Source organism: Myotis davidii, unplaced genomic scaffold, assembly GCF_000327345.1.
Source record: "Myotis davidii unplaced genomic scaffold, ASM32734v1 scaffold135, whole genome shotgun sequence".
Taxonomy (NCBI): domain Eukaryota; kingdom Metazoa; phylum Chordata; class Mammalia; order Chiroptera; family Vespertilionidae; genus Myotis; species Myotis davidii.
This window is the reverse complement of record NW_006289813.1, coordinates 8624289-8637436: the sequence shown is the minus strand read 5'-3', so window position 1 is coordinate 8637436 and position 13148 is coordinate 8624289. Positions and strand designations below refer to the sequence as shown.

The window sequence follows — 13148 nt, the reverse complement described above, 5'->3', positions numbered from 1 at the left end:
AGAGCTGTGGCCCTGGTGCTGGGTTCCGTTGTCTAGAGTCCAGAGCCAGGTGTCTGTGAGATTCACAGGAGGGAGGACAGGGGAGGCTGTGATGGGAAAGGTTTTGTGCTCCTGAATCTGGAGGCACCGGGGCGGGGGCCGAGTGGGCCTCTTGGGGGCGGGGAAGAGGAAGTAAACATGAAGTGACATTTGTGGCAACCTGAGGTTCTGCTTTCAGGGCCAGGGCTGATTTTCATCATCTACCCCGAGGCGCTGGCCACGCTCCCACTGTCCTCTGCCTGGGCTGTGGTTTTCTTCATCATGCTGCTCACCCTGGGGATCGACAGCGCCGTGAGTGATGTCAGCATTTCCCGTGACTGGTCCCGCCCACCACAGCCAGGCTCATCTGCAGCCACAGACACTCCCTGGGGTTCCCTAAAGCTTGTGTTCACACAGAGCGCCACATGGGTGGCAGGGAGGGGGCCCACAATTACCGGGATAAAGTGTTCGGACCAACTCACTCCTTCTTTTTTCATTCGGGGTGCCAGCTGCGCCGTCTGCCTGAGCCATCATGGGCCCTAAATACACACAAAGCAAGAGGGCTGTGCAGGAAAACAGGGTGACGTGACCACACAGAGTCGAGGCAGGTTCCTCATGACGCATCACTTTCCCGGCCCCTCAGCCCTAGGAGGGGTGGCTGCACTTGCCGGAGGGGTGGTTGCACTTGCAGGATAGGGCAACAGAAGTCTCTAGCCGCAGCCTAGGCCTTGCCCATTGAGGGTCTCATGTGAGGCCCTTCGTGTGTGTGTACGGGGGGTGGACTAGGGGGTGGACAGTGGACCCTAGTTTGGCCCTGGGCCTCCTGGACTTCCTCAGCCTCCCTCCCTATTGCCTGCTCATGACCTGCTGAGACCTCAAGGTCCTTGTGACTGGCCTTGTTCCCCTGAGCTTCCCGGAAAGTGCAGAGTCCCTCCCCATGAGAACGCTGGTCACACTCTGTAGCCCTCCACCTCCTCTCCCGCCAGCCCGGTCACCAGCCCTCAGGGTAGACCCCGCCCTTGGACAGCAGATCTGGTGGGGATGCAGTCCTGACAGCACTTTCTGGGGGAGGTGGTCTCTATAGAGTGGGGCTAGACGGACCCCAAGCAGTCAGGGCCCCCAGGACACACACTCAGAGTCAGAAAGGCTTCGTATGTTAGTCACATAGCACTTCTCCCCCCGCCCCCCCAGGACTTCACAGTGGCTGGGGGAGTCCCCACCAGTGGACGGAGCATCCACCCCCATTCCTCTCTCTCCAACAACCATGTCACAAGAGAAGCCCTCACAAGGGCTGTCTTGTCTTTAGGGCATTCTGCACCCTGGACACCGTGCAGTTCCCACTCCATGTCCATTTTCTGGGTGAACATCCACTGAACCTCATGTAAATCGCACCTCGGTGTGGTCCCGAGTGCCCCCCAGCGCATCCCCTGCTCTGTGTTGGCTGCAGATGGGCGGGATGGAGTCAGTGATCACCGGGCTCATTGATGAGTTCCAGCTGCTGCACAGGCACCGGGAGCTCTTCACCCTCTTCATCGTCCTGGTCACCTTCCTTCTCTCCCTCTTCTGCGTCACCAATGTACGTACAGACTCAGCTCACCTGACCATGTCTCATTAGCACTCAGCACTGGGCAGCAAAAGGCTGGTGCGGTCAGGCCAGACAGAGCCACAGCTCTTCTAAGGCTGCACCCCGCCCCCCAAAAACAACCCTTGATATATAATCATACTTGAGTAGCTGTGGTCACACTCGGGTAGCCATGGCCACGCGGAGTAGCTGTGGTCACTCTCTGGTAGCTGTGGTCACTCACAGATAGCCACGAGCACATTCAGGCTAGCAGTGATCACACTTGGATAGCCGTGGTCGCATGGAGTAGCCGTGGCACCTATGGAACATGATCTAGAGTTCCTACAGTGCCTGGACAGCTCCCTGGGAAGTGCCCTTGGCTCGGCCACCTGCCTGTGGATTTATGGGGCTGGAGGGAGGTACCCAATAGGAGCTCTGCCAAGCTTGGCATTTGGCTGCTTTCATTTCTAATGCCACCAGAAGCCCTCACAAGAGCTGTGGCCCTGGTGCTGGGTTCCGTTGTCTAGAGTCCAGAGCCAGGTGTCTGTGAGATTCACAGGAGGGAGGACAGGGGAGGCTGTGATGGGAAAGGTTTTGTGCTCCTGAATCTGGAGGCACCGGGGCGGGGGCCGAGTGGGCCTCTTGGGGGCGGGGAAGAGGAAGTAAACATGAAGTGACATTTGTGGCAACCTGAGGTTCTGCTTTCAGGGCCAGGGCTGATTTTCATCATCTACCCCGAGGCGCTGGCCACGCTCCCGCTGTCCTCTGCCTGGGCTGTGGTTTTCTTCATCATGCTGCTCACCCTGGGGATCGACAGCGCCGTGAGTGATGTCAGCATTTCCCGTGACTGGTCCCGCCCACCACAGCCAGGCTCATCTGCAGCCACAGACACTCCCTGGGGTTCCCTAAAGCTTGTGTTCACACAGAGCGCCACATGGGTGGCAGGGAGGGGGCCCACAATTACCGGGATAAAGTGTTCGGACCAACTCACTCCTTCTTTTTTCATTCGGGGTGCCAGCTGCGCCGTCTGCCTGAGCCATCATGGGCCCTAAATACACACAAAGCAAGAGGGCTGTGCAGGAAAACAGGGTGACGTGACCACACAGAGTCGAGGCAGGTTCCTCATGACGCATCACTTTCCCGGCCCCTCAGCCCTAGGAGGGGTGGCTGCACTTGCCGGAGGGGTGGTTGCACTTGCAGGATAGGGCAACAGAAGTCTCTAGCCGCAGCCTAGGCCTTGCCCATTGAGGGTCTCATGTGAGGCCCTTCGTGTGTGTGTACGGGGGGTGGACTAGGGGGTGGACAGTGGACCCTAGTTTGGCCCTGGGCCTCCTGGACTTCCTCAGCCTCCCTCCCTATTGCCTGCTCATGACCTGCTGAGACCTCAAGGTCCTTGTGACTGGCCTTGTTCCCCTGAGCTTCCCGGAAAGTGCAGAGTCCCTCCCCATGAGAACGCTGGTCACACTCTGTAGCCCTCCACCTCCTCTCCCGCCAGCCCGGTCACCAGCCCTCAGGGTAGACCCCGCCCTTGGACAGCAGATCTGGTGGGGATGCAGTCCTGACAGCACTTTCTGGGGGAGGTGGTCTCTATAGAGTGGGGCTAGACGGACCCCAAGCAGTCAGGGCCCCCAGGACACACACTCAGAGTCAGAAAGGCTTCGTATGTTAGTCACATAGCACTTCTCCCCCCGCCCCCCCAGGACTTCACAGTGGCTGGGAAAGTCACCACCAGTGGACGGAGCATCCACCCCCATTCCTCTCTCTCCAACAACCATGTCACAAGAGAAGCCCTCACAAGGGCTGTCTTGTCTTTAGGGCATTCTGCACCCTGGACACCGTGCAGTTCCCACTCCATGTCCATTTTCTGGGTGAACATCCACTGAACCTCATGTAAATCGCACCTCGGTGTGGTCCCGAGTGCCCCCCAGCGCATCCCCTGCTCTGTGTTGGCTGCAGATGGGCGGGATGGAGTCAGTGATCACCGGGCTCATTGATGAGTTCCAGCTGCTGCACAGGCACCGGGAGCTCTTCACCCTCTTCATCGTCCTGGTCACCTTCCTTCTCTCCCTCTTCTGCGTCACCAATGTACGTACAGACTCAGCTCACCTGACCATGTCTCATTAGCACTCAGCACTGGGCAGCAAAAGGCTGGTGCGGTCAGGCCAGACAGAGCCACAGCTCTTCTAAGGCTGCACCCCCCCCAAAACAACCCTTGATATATAATCATACTTGAGTAGCTGTGGTCACACTCGGGTAGCCATGGCCACGCGGAGTAGCTGTGGTCACTCTCTGGTAGCTGTGGTCACTCACAGATAGCCACGAGCACATTCAGGCTAGCAGTGATCACACTTGGATAGCCGTGGTCGCATGGAGTAGCCGTGGCACCTATGGAACATGATCTAGAGTTCCTACAGTGCCTGGACAGCTCCCTGGGAAGTGCCCTTGGCTCGGCCACCTGCCTGTGGATTTATGGGGCTGGAGGGAGGTACCCAATAGGAGCTCTGCCAAGCTTGGCATTTGGCTGCTTTCATTTCTAATGCCACCAGAAGCCCTCACAAAGGAGAAGAGAGGTCGTCTTTTTTTTGTAATGGATGTGTCCCTAAGAAGTTGCAGGTGGATTGAATTTTAGTGACTCAAATCAGACTTTATAGGGAGTAGTAAAACAGAATCTATCTATAAATTGAACCCACAGGCCAGGCTTATGTTTTAACAAAAGCACTTTTGTGGTCAAGGCTTGCCACACCAGGACACCGGAGTTCAGTGGGCACTCCCTTCTCTTTCAGGGTGGCATCTATGTGTTCACTCTGCTGGACCACTTTGCAGCCGGCACATCCATCCTCTTTGGGGTGCTCATCGAGGCCATAGGGGTGGCCTGGTTCTACGGTAAGGACGAAACCTTTCCCGGGGCTGGTGTGCTTTGGCAGGCGGGGGACCTGGCCACGGTGCTGCTGCTTTGTGGCTGTGCTGCTACCTTCCTGGCGAAGCTGGCTTGAAAAGGGAAGAACATTAGCTCTAGGAAGCTTATTGTGGTGACCACAGCATCACAGAGATGAGCGGCTTGGCAGCATCATTCCCTTGGATCAATGAAGACAGCCTGGGTGGCACCCCAACACCCTTAGCAAACCTGCCTCAGCCATGCCAGAGGCCGGGGCAAATTCAGGGCAGGAGAAATCCCTTTTAAGATCTCCTGGAGAAAATACTGGTCATTTAGAAATACTTTCCTTTAAAAAATGGTGACTATATACATACAGTGGAATACTTTTCATCCTTTAAAAAAAGGAAATCCTGACACACGCTACAACACGATGAACCTCGAGGACATTATGCTGAGATAAACCATCCCAAAAGGAAAAACCCTCTGCGAGTTCACTCCTAGGATGGTCCTAATGTTGTCAAGCTCATAGAGACAGAGTGGAGGGTGCAGTGGGGGGGTTTATTCTTTAATGAGTTCAGAGTCTCAGTTTGGGAAGATGGAGAAATCCTAGAGATCAATGGAGATGATGGCTGCATGAACGTATTTAATGCCGCAGAACTTAAAAATGGATAAGATGGTAAATTTTTTGTTATATCTATTTTGCCAAAATTCTTGAAGTGAAAAAACAAATAATGATTGCAGAGGGGAAGCAAGGACAGCTGGGGGAGGGGGGGAGGGAGGTCTCAGTTTGGGAAGATGGAGAAATCCTAGAGATCAATGGAGATGATGGCTGCATGAACGTATTTAATGCCGCAGAACTTAAAAATGGATAAGATGGTAAATTTTTTGTTATATCTATTTTGCCAAAATTCTTGAAGTGAAAAAACAAATAATGATTGCAGAGGGGAAGCAAGGACAGCTGGGGGAGGGGGGGAGGGAGGACAGGACAGCTGTGGGGGGGCAGGGCAGGACAGCTATGGGACATCGGGAGGACCCCTGAGGTGAGCAGAGGGTGGAGAGGGTCAGGCAGAGTGGCTGGAACCGCACCGGTCTTCCTCATCAGGATTGAGGAGCAAACATCACCCAGTGTCACCATGGGGAACATGTGTGGGGACCCGCCGTCAGCAAGAGCACCGGGCAGTCTGGAGGGGGGCTGGTCCCTACAGGAGGCAGCCTGGGCTTGAGGTCCCCTGGGGTGGCCCCGGGGGTCAGCAAGGACCAAGGTCTTTGCCTGGGCCTCAGAGAAAGTGCTGTCCTGACCTCCCTGCTTGGCTCCCCAGGCGTGCGGCAGTTTAGTGATGACATCAAGCAGATGACCGGGCAGCGGCCCAGCCTCTACTGGCGGCTGTGCTGGAAGTTCGTCAGCCCCTGCTTCCTCCTGGTAAGGGGCCAAAGGCCATGCGCGTCCCTGCTCTGCCCAGTTCTCGCATCTACCTCAGGGTCAGTGGTGGCCGCATTGCCAGGCTTCCCTGTGAAATGCCATGGCGGGGGGGGGGGGGGGGGGGGGTGCGGACGACCCATGCTGCCCGGAGACCAGGTCTCTGAGGTGGAGTCGGTGGTCATGCAGGACTCCAGGAGGGCCAGCTGGTCCCTGAAATCCTCTCTGGCCTCCTGAAGGTGTGGCCCACCCCCCACTAAGCCCACTGAGGACCTTACGTGGGATCTAGGGTGATCTCCTCCATGAAGGCCCTTGTGTGTCCTGCATTCAGCCATACCTCTGCGTTGGCGGGGAGGCCTGAGATGAGTGAGGTTATTGGCGTTTTCCTTGAGGACCAGATAGAATTTAAACCTCCTGGGGCAGCAAGCACTCAGTCCAGAGGACAGAGTAAGGTGGATTCTGTCACCACTCTGCCCTTGGGGGCCTCCCCAGGCACAGGCACAACTCACCATCCAGCAGCTGCCTGGCTTTTATTGTCTGGGCCCAAACCACATGTGCCTGTTTTATTAAAACATAGCCGTGCCATTCATTTACAGCAGGGGTGGGGAACGTCCAGCCTGCCGGCCATATAATCCTGCAAAATCATTTGGTCTGGCCCAGCCAAGGCATTAGAGGTGAGGTAATTAAATGTTGGACCAAATAGAGCAGGCCAATGTTTAAGCTGATAATTTTGTATGGCCCATGAATGATGCTATAAATACCCAAATGGCCCTTGGCAGAAAAGAGGTTCCCCAGCCCTGCCTTACAGGCTGCCCGTGGCTGTTTCCTCGCTATAGGAGCAGGGCTGAGTCGTTGTGACTGAAGGCTCTCAGCACCTGAACTACCCCAGCAGGTCTGGACAGGTGACTCCAGATGGCCATTCAAGGCCAAGTCCAGGTCTGAGTGCAGAGTCGGGGAGCTATGCACAGAGGCCAGCACCCCCTTACCCCTGGCTCTCCCCTCACCCCAGCCAGCCCAGTGGGCACCTCGGACAGGCCTGGGATGGACAGGCAGCTTAGGCTGACCCCGTCCTGGGCCAGCCCAGAGGCTAGTGAGAGAAGGAGGGAGGAGTCAAGGTGCAGCACCTAATATGACGGTGCTTCTCACAGAGCTGCACCCGAACCTTTGGAAGCTGCTTGCCACCCCCACCTGGCAGCCCGAGGCCCGTCTCCAATATGCCCATCTCCCCGCACTCCAGAGGGCGGAGGCTGTGGGGGTGTGAACTCTAGACAGACGAGGTGTTCTTGTGCTGCCCTACATACTCAGGTCCCCCGATGGGACAAGGTGTGAGGTTGTCAAAGGACAGCAGAGGGAATGCCCACCGTCAAACTCAGAACTGAGAGGACGTGCACCTCAGGAGCACCATCCTGTGGCAGCAGCTGGGGACTCGGAGCAGCAGGAGAAGCAGGCACTGCCTGGGTTCCCTGGTCTGCGGGGCCAGGGCCCCTAGAGCTGTGGTGGCTGGAAGACCCCCGGCCCCGACACGTTGGCCCCATTCCACCTCTGCACCCCCTGCCTGCTGGCCGAGTGCAGCCGCATGACCTCTGACCTTGGTTTCAGTTTGTGGTCGTGGTCAGCATTGTGACCTTCAGGCCCCCGCACTACGGAGACTACGTCTTCCCCGAGTGGGCCAACGGACTGGGCTGGTCCATCGCAGCGTCCTCCATGTCCATGGTGCCCATCTACGCGGCCTACAAGTTCTGCATCCTGCCGGGGTCCCTGCGGGAGGTGCGTATGTGAGCAGGGCCCCTGACCCATCCCGGTCACCTGACCATGAGGCCACCAACTACATCAAGTGGACTTTTACCTCCCGCAAGCCAAACTCTGAACATAGACCACATAAAATCTCAGTACCTGAGACAGTGAGGCTGTGGGAGGGTCCTCTGAGGCTGCGACACTGAGAGGAAGCCTGGCAGCTGCTGACAGATGGGCCCCGGAGGACCAGCAAGGAGCACAGTCGCTCTGTCCAGCCCTGGGGCCTGGGCCACTGGGGCAGGAAGTGGAAGGAAGACGAGCTTCCTGGAGCTGAATGTGACAGAAAGCAGGCTCCTCCTGCGTGGCATGTGAGCTTCAGGTGCCCTGAGGCCGGACTTGGGCCAGTGGGGGTGCGTGCTGTTCACCTTCCTCGGAGCCCACCGAGAGCTGATGTGGAGACAAAGCTTCTCCAGCATCTGCCTCTTTAACTTGTGCTGGACTCTGCTCCAGGGCCTAAGGGGACCCGGATGTCAGCTCCCGTACCTGACCGCCACATGCCAACCAGGGAGTCTGGTCGCCTTACTGAGTGTGTGCCCGCACCCACGGCCTCTCCATTTCTCCTAGAAAGTGGCCCACGCCATCACCCCCGAGAAAGAGCGCGAGCTGGTGGACAGCGGGGAGGTGCGCCAGTTCACGGTGAGTGCTGCTATCCCCACTGTCCCCTCGGCTGGATGCACACAGATCTGGAGAGCAAGCCTGTCCTTGCACCACGGCCCTCAGGAAGCTGGGAGGCTCGTTCACTCATTCAGTGAATGCCCCCTGTCACCACCTTCTGAGAACCCCTGACCTGAGGAGGGCGGGCAGCAGATGAAGTGTATCAGGTGCAGACAGCAGGCGGAGAAAGAGAAAGCAGAGAGGGGCAGAACCTGACTTGAGGCCCACCAAGACATGGCATCTGAGCAGTCATCTGTGTGAAGGGAAGGGCCTGCATTTCAAGGGGGGGGGGGGCACATCACAGGGAAAGGCCCTGAGGCGTGGACAGGGCAAATTGTAGGATCAGCAAAGGACTCACCTGCCTCACAGAGGGAGAAAAACTTGGAGCAGCCCAGGCCACCTTGCTGGTCATCTGCAGGAGGTGAGAGGCTCCAGAAGGTCTGGCGCCAAGATGGAGCCCAGATCTGATGACGTCGACAGGCTCCCTCGCTGGGACTGCTATGAGGTGGGGTTACGAGGAGACGGGAGTGGGGGTGAATAAAGGGAGGCTCTGGTGCGAGAGAGTAGGGGGTCATATCAGGCCTGTAGCAGGATTGATTCTTTCTCCTCACCTTACAACTGGGAGCCATCTGAGCATGCATGAGCATCCATACATGTCTACCATATGTTTGGAGCAGCTGTGGAAATGGCCCTAATGTTGTTGAGAGACAGAGTAAAATGTGTGACACATTTTAACTCCCACATCCTATGAGGTAAGTTGTCACTCTCTCTTCCAAGAGGGTGCCCCTGAAGCACGGAGAGACTAAGGAACACCCCACAGTAACATAGCTGGTCAGTGGAAGGTGACCTGGCAGGCACTCCCTTTTCTACTACCTTGTGAGAAGGACTTAGATCAGGTGAGAGCTGAGTCAGGGTGCTAATGACAGCTATGACTGCTGGATGGCCAATCCTTCCAGGATGTGGATGTCATATTGATTCAAAAACCATCAAAGAGGGACAATTTTAGGCAGGGGTGAGCAAGGTGGTCTATTAAGACAGAGAACTTCCTCTTACACAGTTTGCAGGACAGAGGACTTGGTGCAGGCTGCTATTCATTCTTTGCTTTCTATCTCACTAATTTCCCCTCCTGCCTTTATTATTTCTTTATTCTTTGGGTTTACTCTGTTATACTTTTGTCAACGCCTTAATTTAGACCTTGGATCACTAATTTTCAACCTTTCAGTTTTCTCATATAAGCCTTCAAGGCTATGACTTTTCCTCAAAATACCCTGTTGGCTGCATTCCACAACTTTTAACAGTATTTTCCTCATCATTCAGTTCTAAGCTTGTTTTAATATATATTGTGATTTCTTCAAGTTTGCTTTTATATCACCGCCTGTTTCAGTTACTGTCTTTCAGCATTTTGAAGACATTAATTCTCCTCTGCTGCCTCTGTCATCACACTGAAAAATTTGCAGTCCTATAGGGCATGGTTGCCATGTGCTATGGACCCTTCCTGTCTCCTTTGCTTTTGGTGTTGAAGTTTCCCTGTAGTGTGCCTTTCTGTTTTTCTTTTTAAAAATTTATCTTTATTGCTGAAAGTATTACAGATATTCCCCCTACATCCCCCATTGACCCCCTCTCAGGATATCTTGTGTGACCAGGGTGTGTGGGTCCATTTTTTTGTCAGTTCTGGGAATTTTGCAGGTAGACTTAAATCTTGCCTCTTGCCTGTTTCCCTTTGGGGCTCTGGTGTGTGAGAGTCACCTGGGCATTATGCTGATTGAATCTTTGGGTTTGTTTGTTTCCATGTGTGTAGTTACAGCACCTCTCTTTTTGCTTCTTATACCTACAGCTCATTGAGCCTCTTGGAACTCTGCATTTATAGTTTTCAGCAAATTTGGGAAATTCTGGCTATCATTTCTTCAGCATTTTTTCTGCTCCCACCTCTTTCAAGGGCTCCAATTACATGTATTAGGCCACTTTAATTTTCTTTTTCTCTGTTTTATTTCATATGCTTTCTGTTGTATTTTACTTCACTATTTGTTTCCTCTGAAATATCTAATGTGCTGATAATCCAGCAATTTATCGTCTCACACATTGTAGTTTTCTTCTCTAGAAATTCAATTTGGGTCTTTTCACGGCTTTCCTGTCTCTGCTGAACTTTTTGAGCATATAGAGTGCAGTTATAATCACAGGTTTAATGTCCTTCTCTGCTGATGTTAACATTTAAGTCAGTTTCTGTTGGTTGACTTTTCTCATTAGGGTGAATTTTGCTGCTTCTGTGCATGTCTGGTGATATTTAATTCCATTCCAAATATTGTGAGTTTTACCTTGCTAGGTGCTGGGTATTTTTGCACCCCTTTAAATGTTCTTGAACTTTGTTCTGGGACATTGTCAAGTTACTTGGGGACAGTGTGACCTTTGGGGGACTTGCTTTTTAGGATTTGATAGGTGGGAGCAGAGCAGCATTCAGTGTAGGAAATAGCCAGTGTAGGGCCATTTCCCACCACAGAAGCGAGTTCTTCGTGAGTACTGTTCCCAGTGTCCCACAGCCTGGGATTTTCCAGTTGTGCTGGCGGAGCAGCACGGTTCCCATCCGGGGTGCATTTCAGAGGCTGTTCCCTCTAATCCTGTTGGGTGGCTCTTTCCCAGACTCCTGTGCACAGAGTCTTCAGCTGAACCCTCAGGGGGATCCTGTGGTCTCCAGGGCTCCCTGTGCAGGTCTCTCTTCTAAGGTACTTTGTACTGAAAACTCCAGCTGCCGTGGTGTCCCCAGCACCAGGGGGTTCACTGGCTGCACCAGGGTCCCACTGCAGCCTACAGATTTCTCAGACACATCCAGCCGGGCAGTCTGAGAGTCCCCTTGCTTGTTTCTCTCAGTATTATTGTCCCTTGTCACCTGAGGTCTCGTGTCTTGACAACCGTTATTATGTATATTTTATTCATTTTGGGCAACATCAGATAGTAGAGTAAATTCAGTCCCTATTACTCCATCTTGACCAGAACTACCCTTGTGTGTGGCTGTGGCCCACTCCCTCCACCTGCTACACAACATTCAGTGTGTAAACCTGGCACAACAGGGCCCTCATCCTCCACCTCATGGCTCTCTGATTGTATCCCACTTCACCGACAGCTACACTTCACTTCACCCCTGGGAGCTGCATTTGGTCCTCCCGTTTCTTGTGAAATACACCATCATTGTAGGTGGCAGGTGTCACTTTTAAAACGTCTTACATAGCTGCCCCGTAATCTGACAGTGGCAACCTCTCTGGTCTGTGGGGTCTGAGGTTTCCATTGTTCTGACTCCACTGAGGGTGGGCTGCAGCCGTGTTCCTGGTGTCCTTGTTCACGAGCTCATGGCTTGATCTTAATCTGTTAGAGTTCTGAGATGTCCCCTGCGCACACCTTCCTCCAGAGAAGGTCGCCTTCTGCTGCTGCCGTGGCCAGGACAGAGGGTTGGGGCTCGGCCCTGGGTACCCCGCATGGCCTCCCTTGCCCACCAGTTCCCTTTTCAGAGCACCCGGGCTCCGCCAGCGTGGGCCCCACCTGTCGGTCGCTGCCGGCCCCCCTGGAGTCCTGACCCCCTGTGGGTGATGGAAGAGCCCTACAGAGGACCAGTGGCAGATTGAGCATCTCCCGGTCCCCGCCGTGGCTGTGTCAGAAAGAAGCCCTGCATGCCCTTGTTCTGAAAATGTTTAAAAAGCGTAGTTCTTGCCATTTAGTGTGATCGAATGGCTTGTGCTCAAAAATAGGCTGAACTCCCAGCTGCATAATAGGCGGTGACATTTGCAGGAAGACTGAATAGCCGGCCTGTCGATCTCATCCGTCCCGAGTGGTAATGAGGCCTGCTCCCGCACCTATTGGGGTCATGTAAGTGACATAGAACTGCAGGGCACAGCCTTTCAGGGATGGACCAGAGGCCCCAGGAGAGTGGCTGTGGGGGTCTGGGGGCACCCCAGGTGACACACATGCTATGGGGATGCCATCTGAGACCAGCCCCAGGTTTGCTGGGGTGCAGTGTTTGTCTGGCCAGCAACTGGCCCAGCCCCCATGAGGTCCCCGGCTGTATCCTCACCATCCTCTCTGCTGACATCCCTCACAGCTACTAGTCAGTCATAGGCTTCTCAATTCACTTCTAAATAAGCCCATTTTCTTCGCAGCTGCGCCACTGGCTCATGGTGTAGCGGGGAGTGGAAAAGGAAGGCCCCGGGCAGCCGTCCCTGTGGGAGAGACGCAAACCAAGACGGAAAAGCAGAGCTCGGACAGAAAGGAGGGCTGCTCCACTATTTAACTTCTGCTTCACTGGAAACCCGGGAGCTTTATCTTCTGACTGTTTACACCCTTCTGCCACGAAGAGAGGTCCTGCTGTCCGTCCTGTGTCGCTGTGTAACCCCGTAGATCTGTGCCCATTCCCGCAGGTAGAAAACTGTGTTCTATTCACGTAACACGTTCCCCACCTCAGCCGCCATCCAGAGCACAGGCCTCGCTCATCTGTGTGCCGAGAAGAAATACAGAAATTATCCGTGCACTCTGTGAGAGCCCAGTGATCACAGCAGCTCCCTGGGTCACTTATTTTGTTCATATTTTTAAAATAATACCATATTTTGCCTAGTTGTGCACAAGGTGAAATGGAAGAACTGAAAAGTTGATCAAATGGGAGGCAGGGGGTGGGGAGAGGAGATGCTCATGTCTCCACGTTACACACTGCGTCTGTTCAGAGCCACGGAGGGCGAGGGTCCCGTGTATGAAGGGAAGGCTATTTATGTTCTTGTCACTGAGAAAAACAAATCCTGTGGCACCTGTATGGCCGCCACCACTCCTGCCTGATGTGGGCCGTGGTCAGCTCA

The 13148-nt window shown here is 54.4% G+C and overlaps 1 protein-coding gene across 1 annotated transcript in view; it reads left to right on the top strand.

Annotated features, from left to right (window-relative positions):
- The window catches only part of SLC6A3 (solute carrier family 6 (neurotransmitter transporter), member 3), a 31242-nt gene extending 18674 nt beyond the window's left edge, over positions 1-12568 (top strand). The window contains exons 9-15 of the mRNA XM_006762464.2: positions 218-330; positions 1466-1594; positions 4363-4462; positions 5774-5874; positions 7471-7638; positions 8230-8301; positions 12462-12568. Of these exons, the coding sequence (XP_006762527.1) occupies positions 218-330; positions 1466-1594; positions 4363-4462; positions 5774-5874; positions 7471-7638; positions 8230-8301; positions 12462-12485 (707 nt within the window). The 3' untranslated portion in view covers positions 12486-12568. The remainder of the gene's footprint in view (positions 1-217; positions 331-1465; positions 1595-4362; positions 4463-5773; positions 5875-7470; positions 7639-8229; positions 8302-12461) is intronic.
- The last annotated feature ends 580 nt before the right edge of the window (positions 12569-13148 follow it).